Source organism: Triticum dicoccoides, chromosome 3B, assembly GCF_002162155.2.
Source record: "Triticum dicoccoides isolate Atlit2015 ecotype Zavitan chromosome 3B, WEW_v2.0, whole genome shotgun sequence".
Taxonomy (NCBI): domain Eukaryota; kingdom Viridiplantae; phylum Streptophyta; class Magnoliopsida; order Poales; family Poaceae; genus Triticum; species Triticum dicoccoides.
The window spans coordinates 425,940,777-425,953,192 of NC_041385.1; the positions used below are offsets into that span (position 1 = coordinate 425,940,777).

Here is a 12,416-nt window from a genome sequence, read left to right on the forward strand (position 1 = left end):
ACATGTATATCAAATATACCTTTGTTCACTTTTCCATCCTTCTTATCCACCAAGTATTTGGGGCAGTTCCGCTTCCAGTGACCATTCCCTTTGTAGCAGGAGCACTCAGTTTCAGGCTTGCGTCCAGCTTTGGGCTTCTTCATGGGAGCGGCAACTTGATTGCCATTCTTCTTGAAGTTCCCTTTCTTTCCGTTGCCCTTTTCCTTGAAACTAGTGGTCTTGTTAACCATCAACACTTGTGCTCCTTCTTGATTTCTACCTCTGAGGCCTTAAGCATTGCGAAGAGCTTGGGAATCGTTTTCGTCATCCCTTGCATATTATAGTTCATCACGAAGCCTTTGTAGCTTGGTGGCAGTGACTGAAGAACTCTATCAATAACACTCTCAATTGGAAGATCAATTCCGGGCCGAGTCAAGTGGTTATGATACCTAGACATTTTGAATATGTGTTCACTGGCAGAACTGTTCTCCTCCATCTTGCAGCTATAGAACTTGTTGGAGACTTCATATCTCTCAACCCGGGCATTATCTTGAAATATCAACTTAGGCTCTTGGAACATCTCATATGCTCTGTAGCGTTCAAAACGTCTTTGAAGTCCCGGTTCTAAGCCGTAAAGCATGGCACACTGAACTATTGAGTAGTCATCAGATTGAGACTGCCAGACGTTCATAACATCTGCAGTAGCTCCTGCAGCAGGTCTGTCACCTAGCGGTGCATCAAGGACATAATTCTTCTTTGCGGCAATGATGATAGTCCTCACGTTACGGACCCAATCCGTGTAGTTGCTACCATCATCTTTCAACTTAGCGTTCTCTAGGAACGCACTAAAATTCAGGGGAACGGTAGCACGGGCCATTGATCTACAACATAGATATGCAAAACTATTAAGACTAAGTTCATGATAAATTAAGTTCAATTAATCAAATTACTAATGAACTCTCACTTAAAATAACATCCCTCAAGTTATCTAGGTGTCACATGATCCAAAATCAACTGACCCACGTCCGATCATCACGTGAGATGCGGTAGTCATCAATGGTGAACATCTCTATGTTGATCATATCTACTATATGACTCATGTTCGACCTTTCGGTCTCTAGTTCTCCGAGACCATGTCTGTACATGCTAGGCTCGTCAAGTTTAACCCAAGTATTCTGCATGTGCAAAACTGTCTTACACCCATTGTATGTGAACGTAGAGTCTATCACACTCGATCATCATGAGGTGCTTCGAAACGACAAACTTTGGCAACGGTACATACTTAGGGAGAGCACTTTTATCTTGAAATTAAGTGAAGGGATCATCTTATATTGCTATCGTCGTTCTAAGCAAAATAAGATGCATAAAGGATAAACATCACATGCAATCAAAATATGTGACATGATATGGCCATCATCATCTTGTGCTTTTTATCTCCATCTCCAAAGCATCGTCATGATCTCCATCGTTGCGTCGGGGTCATCTCGCCAATTATTGCTTCTACAACTATTGCTAACGCATAGCGATAAAGTAAAACAATTACATGGCGTTTGCATTTCATACAATAATTAAGAGACAACCGTAAGGCTCCTGCCGGTTGTCGATATTACAAAACATGATCATCTCATACAACAACGTATATCACATCACGTCTTGACCATATCACATCACAACATACCCTGCAAAAACAAGTTAGACGTCCTCTACTTTGTTGTTTGCAAGTTTTACGTGGCTGCTACGGGCAACTAGCAAGAACCATTCTTACGTACGCAAAACCACAACGGTGATTATCAAGTTTGTTGTTTTAACCTTCTTCAAGGACCGGCCGTAGTCAAATTCGATTCAACTAAAGTAGGAGAAACAGACACCCGCCAGCCACCTTTATGCAAAACAAGTTGCATGTCAGTCGATGGAACCGGTCTCATGTGCGTGGACATGTAAGGTTGGTCCAGGACGCTTCATCCCACAGTATTGTCGAATCAAAATAATACATTGGTGGTAAGCAGTATGACCATCACTGCCCACAACTTCTTTGTGTTCTACTCATGAATATCATCTACGCATATACCTGGCTCTGATGCCACTGTTGGGGAACGTTGCATGGAATACAAAAAAATATCTACGCACACACAAGATCTATCCATGGAGATGCACAGCAACGAGAGGGGAGAGTGTGTCTACGTACCCTCATAGACCATTAAGCGGAAACGTTTATCAACACGGTTGATGTAGTCGAACACCTTCACGATCCAACCGATCAAGTGCCGAACGTACGACACCTCCGCGTTCAGCACATGTTCAGCTCGATGACGTCCTCGCCTTCTTGATCCAGCAAGACGGACGAAGTAGTAGATGAGTTCTGACAGCACTACAGCGTGGTGACGGTGGTGGTGAACTTGTTCCCACGGGGCTTCACCGTGCACTGCGGAAAAACTAGACGGAGGATGAAACTATGGAGAGGGGTGCTGGACACGGCTTAGGTATTGTCGTGGGTTGTGTGGAGCCCCCTCCCTCTCACATATATATATATATGCATATATAGGTGGGGGAGGGAAGCAGCCAGGGAGCGCCCCAAGGTGGCCGGCTGGTCCAGTTGGGCGCCTTCCCCTTTCCTTCCTAGGGGTGTGGAGGAGAAGGCAGGAAGGGGGCTGCTCCTTGCCTTAGCCCCCCCTTTCCTTCCCTATAGGGCCAGCGGCTAGGGAGAGGGCACCTCGGCCCCTTGTGAGCTGGTGTGTTCCTCCCCTTTGCCCATTAGGCTGATATACTCCCAGCGGGTCTCCCGGAACCCCTTCCAGTGACACGATGAATACTCGGTGCATTCTGAAACCTTTCCGTAGACCAAATAATATCGTCCTATATATCGATCTTTACCTCCAGACCATTTCAGAGCTCCTCATTGTGTCTGTAATCTCATCGGGGACTCCAAACAACTCTGTCACCAATTCACAACTCATATAATACTATATCATCAACGAACGTTAAGCGTGCGGACCATACGGGTTCGAGAACGATGTAGGCATGACCGAGACACCTCTCTGGTCAATAACCGATAGTGGGACCTGGATGCCCATATTGGTTCCTACATATTCTACGAAGATCTTTATCGGACGAACCTTATGACAACATACGTGATTCCCTTTGTCTGTCGGTATGTTACTTGCTCGAGATTCGATCGTCGGTATCTTCATACCTAGTTCAATCTTGTTATTGGCAAGTCTCTTTACTCCTTCTGTAATACATCATCTCGTAACTAATTCCTTAGTCACTTTGCTTGCAAGCTTCTTGTGATGTTGTATTACCGAGAGGGCCCAGAGATACCTCTCCGATATACTGACAAATCCCAATCTTGACTCACGCCAAGTCAACAGACACCTTCGGAGATACCTGTAGAGCGTCTTTATGATCACCCAGTTATGTTGTGACAGTTGATATAGCACAGGGCATTCCTCCGGTATCCGGGAGTTGCATGATCTCATGGTTGAAGGAACATGTATTTGACATTAAGAAAGCAGTAGCAATAAATTGAACGATCATATGCTAAGCTAATGGATAGTTCTTGTCCATCACATCATTCTCCTAATGATGTGATCCCATTATCAAATGATAACTCATGTCTATGGTTAGGAAGCCTTAACCATCTTTTGATCAACGAGCTAGTCTAGTAGAGCCTCACTAGGGACACAATATTTGTTTATGTATCGATACATGTATTTAAGTTCACGGTCAATATAATTCTAGCATGAATAATAAACATTTATCATGAATAAGGAAATATAACAATAACAACTTTATTATTGCCTCTAGGGCATATTTCCATCAGATCGTGGGTAAGGTAAAGGTAGAGGCCAATCTTTGGGGTTTGGCTAGAGCTAAGCATTTGAGATATGTGATGCCGCGAGTATTCTTGTTGTCTCCGACTGTTACCAGTCGCCTTTGTAACTTGTAAACTCTTCTTAATTAATGAGATGAGGCAAAGCTTTTGCCTCCTTTTTAGAAAAAATGTATTCAAAAAAAGTTGTTCAAACACATCTGTCTGGTATCGACAATGTTCATGATTTTTGGATTCTATGAGTGATCCAAAAAGACTCTCCTGCATTTGGCACACATGACTTGTTGACATAATATCCGTAAAAGACTTGTTTTTCAAGGGACATGCCTTAAAAAGTTAGTATGAATATTATTACGGGAGAAAAAGATTCTAAGATTTGTGTGGGCTTTACATTTTCTTTGAAATAAGTAGGTGTTAAAGATTCCCACCAGATTCCTCCTTTTGCCTTATACCTGGTACTCCCTCTAGTTGGATTTATAAGTAGGGCACAGGTTTTTAGGTCTTTGATTGGACTAATAAAACATCTATAGCATACCAAAAATTATATGGTTAGAAACTTCATTTGGCAACTATATATATTTGAAAAATATAATACATGTTTTTCTAGTCAAATTCAAGACCCAAAACCCCGTACCTGACTTATAAACCCAATTGTTGGAGCATTAGGATACCATAAATTGTAAAATTCATAACATGAATATAATCTTCTAGCTACCATCAGCGCACTACAATTGATGGATTGATGTATCTTTGTATTAATGTAAAAAATGGAACAAAAGCTAGAATAGTATTTTAGACTTAGGACATAAACAAAAATGTTAATCAATAAGTCTAATCAAGGCTTCATAATCATGGTCGACCTAGCATAGCAATTTTGACATTATATCTTAATGTTTGTTTCTTTTCTTTCTTTCTTTTTTGCGGAGGGGAAAGGAATTCTCATTACTCAAGGAGGCTTCTCAGCGAGAGCCAGGTTTACAACAAAGTCCATCCTGGCAGTAAGCCAGACTGCCGTGCGCGGAGTGCTACGGCCATAGGCAGCCAACTCATGACTAACCATGTTCTGCAGACGGCTACGAAGAGTAAAAGAGATCTCCCTAGCATCGCTTCCAGCCAACCTATGAATCTCCTATATAAGTGCACGATGTGACGATCTATGCATCTCGCACGCTGTAATCATCGACACCGCCTCCGCGCTATCCAACTCAACCAGAATAGGTAGGTTGGATCGGTGCAAGGCCAGCTCCAAGTCTGCACTCTGCTAGCTCCGACTCCAAAGTGTTATCGCATGTGCGTAGCTCCGTACATGCATTGTAGATGATCTCGCCTCTGTCATCACGCATGATCATACCTCCTCCCGCCGCACCTGTGGCCGCTATGTAGGTCCCATCCGTGTTCAACTTAACCCAGCCTGGCTGGGGCGGTACCCAGCGTGCGTGAACCTTGAGCGCCGTACTTTCTGGAGCGCGTGGTGGTGAAGGTAGGACCACCATCTTCCCTTTCTCTAGGTTACCATCAGGATGTTGTTGTATGCACAGGGGTGAGTTGATGTACCCGTGCAAAAAGCGTCGAGAGGCTTCGGCAGTGGGCGGCGCCTTGTCGTGTGTGATCTCATTCCGGACATGCCATACTCTCCACATGGTCATAAGATTCATAATGTTTGTTTCAACTTTCAACATATTGTGTACTAATGCCATGAGATTCATAATTTATATATGGGATCACACTCACATGGAAAGAAAAGATGGGAGCACATATCATCATTCAGATGAAAAAACAGTAAGAGTGAAGCATGAGGACAAAAATGGTATATTCTGCTGAGCACCAAGTCTCACCAACCATGTGTGCACGCTATAACAAAGTTACAAGCTTGGACTCTTTTCCCATTTGACAAAGTCCAACATTGTAGACACTTAAAAAAGGTTTCAGTGGTTCTGTTATGCCCCGTTGGATAGAATTAGCAGTTGATCCAAAGGCTTGCTTCTCTCGCAATCATCCTAAGGGCCAGTTCTTTTGGGCAATTCTCTCAGAATTAACCCCCTCCCCAGCTTCTCCCGGAGTTGTTACTCCATCTTTTTTTACAATTCCTAACTAATTAGACCTTAACTTGTTAGGAATTGTAAAAAAAATATCAAGTGGCAATTCTGGAAGAAGCTGTGGGGAGGGGGTCAATTCCGGGAGAATTGCCCAAAAGAACTGGCCCGCTAGACAAATAGCTTGGTCTAACCCGCTTTTACCTATTTTAGTGTTTGCATATGACTTGCACTTGCATATTTTCGTGGCTAATTTTCTACAACATATTATGACACACACAAGCGCTGCGTAGCACAGCACATCAACCATAAACTGAGTCCTAGTAGTTTTGTCAGGTTTAACTGCTTTCATGGTAAATAATGAATAGAAGTTGCTAAACCGAGAGCTATGATCGCAAGCAATTTGGAATGCTACCTTGAGAGAAATAATCTGCAATTTGCCTATTTGCGTATTCACAAATGACCGATGTTCTGCAGTAACATCCCCGGCAGCAAAAAAGTATAAATGCGCTACATCTGTCAAAGAGAAAAGAGCTTAAAAGATAAAACCAACGAGATAAGAGAGAGAGCCACGCCTACATCTTCAGTCATGGATTGGAGATGGCCTGAGCGAGTGTGCATACAAAGAGGCATTGTGTCAGCCGTATAGGGCTGCTGAAATTTCACTTTGCTTGCCTTCTTTTCTCTAACCTGGCAGTTCAATCAAAGCTAGGGAATGTCATGACCTATAAGATACGAGTATATCGGATCTGCTGACATAGTAATCCTTTCGTCACATGCCGAAAAATCAGATCATCTCGCTTTGCAATCAAGCAAACAAACGATTTAATCATTGCACTCCCAAAACAATAATAAATCCAAGAGATGTCTACATCATGTAGCCTAAAACAATCAACTCATCAATTCGGTCATACGCTACCACTCACAGAAAACGGAAACTTTGTTCGCAACAAACACCAGTACACCGTACACGACGCACCATCCATCATTGAACCGAGATCGTCTTTTGTACTGTAATGCGTGGAGAAAAGTGCTGCCAATGCAAGGTTGGAAAGCTTCTACAGTGATGAATGGATATATTGGAGCAGACCAATGACCCCACTCGAGTAAGCATCATACCGTCCATTGTGCTGTGTCAGTAAAGGCACTCATGTCTGATTGATCAAGACATTAAAAAGTTGCTGACACTTTACATTTCTTACTCAAGTTACCCTACCAGGCAAGCAGATCCAGTCATTTGCATTCACAAACTTCAGACAACAAACAGATATCGCAATAAGTTACGTACTTAGGACCACATTTTACATTTCAACTGCGTTAAGACAGAAGAAAAGCGAGAAAACCTAGGACTCAGCACCATCATCAATAGTGGTATAGTTCAGGAATTATAGTTCAGTGACATCATAAGCACAAGAAATGATATAAGGCACCAGTTTATAAGTGTTAAAGGGATATATATGATCGAATGCATAGGAAACAATGTCGTTCAAATAACAGATGAGCAAGTGGAGTTAAGAAAACAGAGGACCTCAATTCGATGCCGCGTTTATTAATAAGGCAAGTGCCAAAGTTTTTTCTTTCTGAAGGGTGGTAAACATTTGTGGCTACACCATCCATTTTCACCCAGAGAGTTTGACCACAACGAGCAATACAGAATATGTTAAAACCTAGTAGTAGACAGCAGGTCAGCACATGGGCTAACCTCCCACTGCAACAAATAATTTCCGAGATGGGCGGCATTGATTCAATTTAAAGCACTGCAGCCTGGTAGGTCATGGCACCCAACTGGCACCTAAAATATTGGTACCAGACCAGATCATGGCACCTAAAACATGATGCTCAGTTGCTCATTAACATACGCAAAAGAAGACAAAGTATAAGACTGCAATACCTGCAACATGTTCGTTCTAAACTGGAATGATAACCAATGCAAGGAACTAAAACAGAAAGGGTTGAACAACCCACTTGAATAAACTGCAGCTCCCTTCTAAAAGCAGGAGGCACGCCTTTTCTCTGCTGAGTAGATGAATGACTGAAATACACAGATGCATAATGAACAAAATTGAGTTGATTTAGCCATGGTGTCTCTACAAGGAACAGCTCCAGCAAAAGGGAATGAACTCTAATAATGTAGAAGGTGTTGAGCTGAGAACAGTAAGACCAAAAAAAATATGGCAAGGCTACTGGCCATCATCAAGCAACAGGTTGCAATTCTTCAGTGAGATGACCCTGGAAAAGGGTGTCATATCTCAAGCTCCTTGTGACATCAAAGAAATGTGCTACAGCTTCTTCTGGTGTTTTTTGAAGAACACCATGGCCCAAGTTAAGTATATGACCTTTCGGACCAGCTGCTTTCACAACCCTGCATAGTATAACATGTGGGGAAACAATCATTAGCAATACCTACAAATGTATTTTGAAAATAGTGAGTGAATTGTGCAACCCAGTTAGATCATCAACTGATACAAAGTTCTATGACATATTACAAACCCTAAAGACCTAAAATTGCAGCACTTAGAAGTTAAAACTAATGTATCCCTGCCAAAAGAGAATGCAACACCCTGTGATCATGTGATGTGATCATCTATTTATTGTTTTACAACCAGAAGTTGGAAGACATTTAAAGATGAACACTGCAAAATACAAATAGCTTACTTGGTACGAAATTGAACGAATGCTTCAGAAATGAAATCAGTTGCACAAGTGGCACAGTTGCACTGAGATGAACTAAGAAGGCCTTAATAGGCCATACAACATAGGGTCAATGACAGTGACGAAGCCTAGTACAAGCTGTGTGGTGAATTGACCACACAGCATTTTTGCAAAACCCTTAAGCACTAGTAAAATTTATGCAAAAGATAGTATAAACTGTAGACACAAATTTAAATTGACATCACATGCTTGAATTCCTTGCACAGCCATTGGTTGATGAGTGAAGACTTAACATGAATAACTGATGACAAAACAGATAACACAAATAAAGAAGTTTGTAGGCCTCACTGATAAGCTGTTCGGTGTGTATTCATATAAAAACTAAAATAACATAAATAAATGCACGATGAAGTATTGACTAACCTATGAATTTCATCAGTCAATACTGGTAATGGGGAAAATAGATATGCTGGGTCCACATTCCCTTGTACACTAATTCCATCACCAACGCGCCTCCTTCCATCTGCCATATCCACTGTCCAGTCAAGTCCAATAACATCAACTCCTATGTCCTTCATGCGCTCGAGCAAGCCTCCATTTCCATTTATATACAGCACAAGTGGTATGTGAGGGCATTCTGTCTTAATCTTAGCCACAATCTGCCAATGAAATATTTTCATAAAGATCAAAATAACATAATCAACAGAACTCTTTAACTTTTGCTAACCATACAAACTATGTACTCAAAGGTTTAAATTGAACTCTTTAGGTTGCATTAGATATTCATTTTAAAGTGATAGGGCTCAAAAGAAATCACCATTTATGACCAAAATAAGTCATCAGTATGTGCCAATGGCGTTTTACCTCCTTGCAGATATATAAAGTCAAGTATAGCACAATACAGTATCCAAATGCATGTATATAAGAACATGTTGCTGACATGAACATGGTTCATGTTTCTGACTGTTTGTATTGATTCTTGCATGCTCGTTGTGTGTTCCTTATCGGATTATAGAAGAACTTGCAATCATAACCGTACAGTTTCGTAAAGTGGGTACAGTATACTAGCAGTTACTAAGAGTTTAAAGTAGCACGTCATATCAGAAGTATTTGAGTATAAACACAACGAAAGATATTTTACAATACACGTTGAACTTGGGAACATAACACTGACAATCACTAATGCTCTATTATATGGTGCAACTCCAACCTGGTTGACACTAGACACACCAGCCACAATGTCATAAGGAAATAGATAAGAGCGAGAGAAAGGAAGGAACAGGTACTTGTCTGATATATGGTTTTGACCATTGCTCCCACACATGAGGTGGAAGTTGCCCACCCCATGAATCAAATATCTGTATACACTGAGCACCAGAATTTACTTGGTAAATGATATAGTCAGATATAGCTTCTGCGAGGTGAGAGAGAAGGCCCCTCAAGACATTTGGTGCTGTGTGGCACATGCGCTTTATATTTGTGTAAGTGTTGGTCATCCCTCCTTCAACAACGTAAGTTGCAATTGTCCATGGGGCCCCCACGAATCCTAGCAAAGCAGCTTTTCCATCAATCTAGCAGGTTGTGGAAAGTGGAAACAGAGGAGTGTCAGAAGAAAATCCAGTGCAACTGCATAGATAAAGCAGATTTAGTCCAATTCTTTATACAAAGGGCTACTTATAAAGCTTATTAATGCTGATGAGAATATTATGCGATGAGTGTATAACATTAAACATTAGAACACTGAACACACAAATCAAGTAAGAAATGATGATCTTAGGTTGTAATATACAAATATCATCATACTCATGTTTGACTACAAGCTACTGGAAGAATTAAATTTTGAATTGAACCAGAGAACTGAAACAAGTATTAGCATCACCATTTATTTCAAAGCATGTAAAAGAGGAGAGCATGTGGTAATAACTACTCCCTCCGTTCCTAAATATTTGTCTTTCTAGAGATTTCAACAACTGACTACATACGGAGCAAAATGGGTGAATCTACACTCTAAAATATGTCTATATACATCTGTATGTGGTAGTCCATTTGAAATCTCAAAAAGACAAATATTTAGGAACGGAGGGAGAATAATATACATAATCAATGTTTAGAATGCAAAAAAGGCATTGGCATAAGCCTGCCCACTAAAATCCAAATGCTTGGAAACCCAACAAGTTCCACAGTCTCCTTTCTTTTGCAGCCTCCAGTTTACATTCCCAACGTTGTGAATTGTGGAGTATACGCTGACTAACCAGAATGTATCAGTTTTTTGTCATTCACAGTCCACACATTACATATCACTATTTCTTTCTGAGATTTATATCAGCTAGCAGTCAGGCACAGAGGCAGAAATAGTCCTGAAGCTACTAAATTACACCATCAGTTTTGGTTTTACCGACTCTACAACTGTGAGCTTGATGTCAACTATGCAGCCATTGTTCCAAATCACTTTGTCAATGATAAAAGCAAGCTGCTAGCAAATACACGTACTGTTCATCACCTATTGGACCTGACAGAATCCCGACAAGTTCCGTGAGTTCACTGGCAATTCTCCTATGAGAACCTCTTCTATGAGTCATGATAACTGCACCACAATAGCTCTATTCAGCAATCGATTTCTAGGTTTCGCCGCTCACCTAATTGGTAACCAGCAATTTCATCCCATAGTACCATTTTCATAACGCAAAACCACGCCACTACTTGATTCCTATGATGCCTATACAAGGTCTCTAAACACCAATTCACCACAGACCACCAATGCTAATTTATTACAAAAAAAAAAACCCGGCAATTTTAACCTTTCATAGCTAAGCACACAAATGTATCGGCGTTACCTCGTTGCGCAGAATCTTGAGCGACTCCCCAACGAACTGGAGCTTATCGAGATCTATGGGAACGAGCTCCCTGACCTGTTCCTCAGTCCGCACGGGCGACTGGATCACCGGCCCCTTGGATTCCGAGATATCGAATGGCACCCCGATGGCCGGCAGCGGCGTGAGTATGTCCGAGAATAGGATGACGCCGTCGGGTGCGAAGGCGTGCCACGGCTGTAGCGTGATTTCGACGATGAGGTCGGTGGTCTCCGACCGCTCCCGGAACGAAGGGTGGCGCTTGGACAGCGCCTGGTACGACGCCATGTACCGCCCAGCCTGCCGCATCATCCACGCCGGCGGCCTAGGCAGCCCATCCTCGCCCCTCGCCGCACGTATGAGCAGCGGTTCTTCTGGCGATGCGATGCGTACTGGTCAGATTGGGGCGGAAATGTCGGAGAGGGAGAGTAAGGAATACTAGAGCGGTTGGTTTTACCGGACGAGAGGGAGGCGGAGATAGCAGCGCGACGGCTACGCCTGCGGTGGGTAGAGGATGAGGAGGCAGGCGCCGCGGAGAGGAAGGCGGCGGCCGTGGCGGTGGTCGCCGGGGACAGCATGGCGCTCGCGAGGTGGCGCTGCTTTGCTTATCTGATTTTGGGTTGGGGGTGGGAGTTTGGGTTCGGGTGCGATGGAGGGCAGAACAAGGGGCCCAACAACTGACGAACGTTCAAGCCAGTTCTTTGTGGTTTATCCGAGGCTTTGGAAATAAGCTGCGCTCTAGAAGCTGAATTTATAAACTTCTAAAATAAAATTTTGTATTGGGCTAGAAAGAACTGGCCTTTGAGTATATCACAAAAACTATAACAACAGTCTATCAAAACCAGAACAATCCATAGTTATGTACTCCCCCGTTCTTAAATATAAGTCTTTTTAGAGATTCCACTACAAATTACTCCCTCCGTTCCAAAATAGATGACCCAACTTTGTACTAAAGTACATACGGATGTATATAGACATATTTTAGAGTGTAGATTCATTTATTTTGCTCCGTATGTAGTCCATAGTGAAATCTCTTAAAAGACTTATATTTAGGAACGGAGGGAGTAATTGCTA

General features: G+C 42.2%; 1 protein-coding gene across 1 annotated transcript; it reads right to left on the reverse strand.

Moving 5' to 3' along the window:
- Positions 1 to 7,779: 7,779 nt before the first annotated feature.
- LOC119276309 (uroporphyrinogen decarboxylase 1, chloroplastic) lies at positions 7,780 to 12,016 on the reverse strand. The gene is made up of 5 exons (XM_037557346.1): positions 11,800 to 12,016; positions 11,328 to 11,716; positions 9,780 to 10,064; positions 8,917 to 9,152; positions 7,780 to 8,203 (listed from the first exon to the last, which is right to left on the reverse strand). Exons 1-5 carry the CDS (start codon positions 11,918 to 11,920, stop codon positions 8,035 to 8,037), a joined length of 1,200 nt encoding a protein of 399 aa, XP_037413243.1. The 5' UTR covers positions 11,921 to 12,016; the 3' UTR covers positions 7,780 to 8,034.
- Between the last annotated feature and the right edge of the window lie 400 nt (positions 12,017 to 12,416).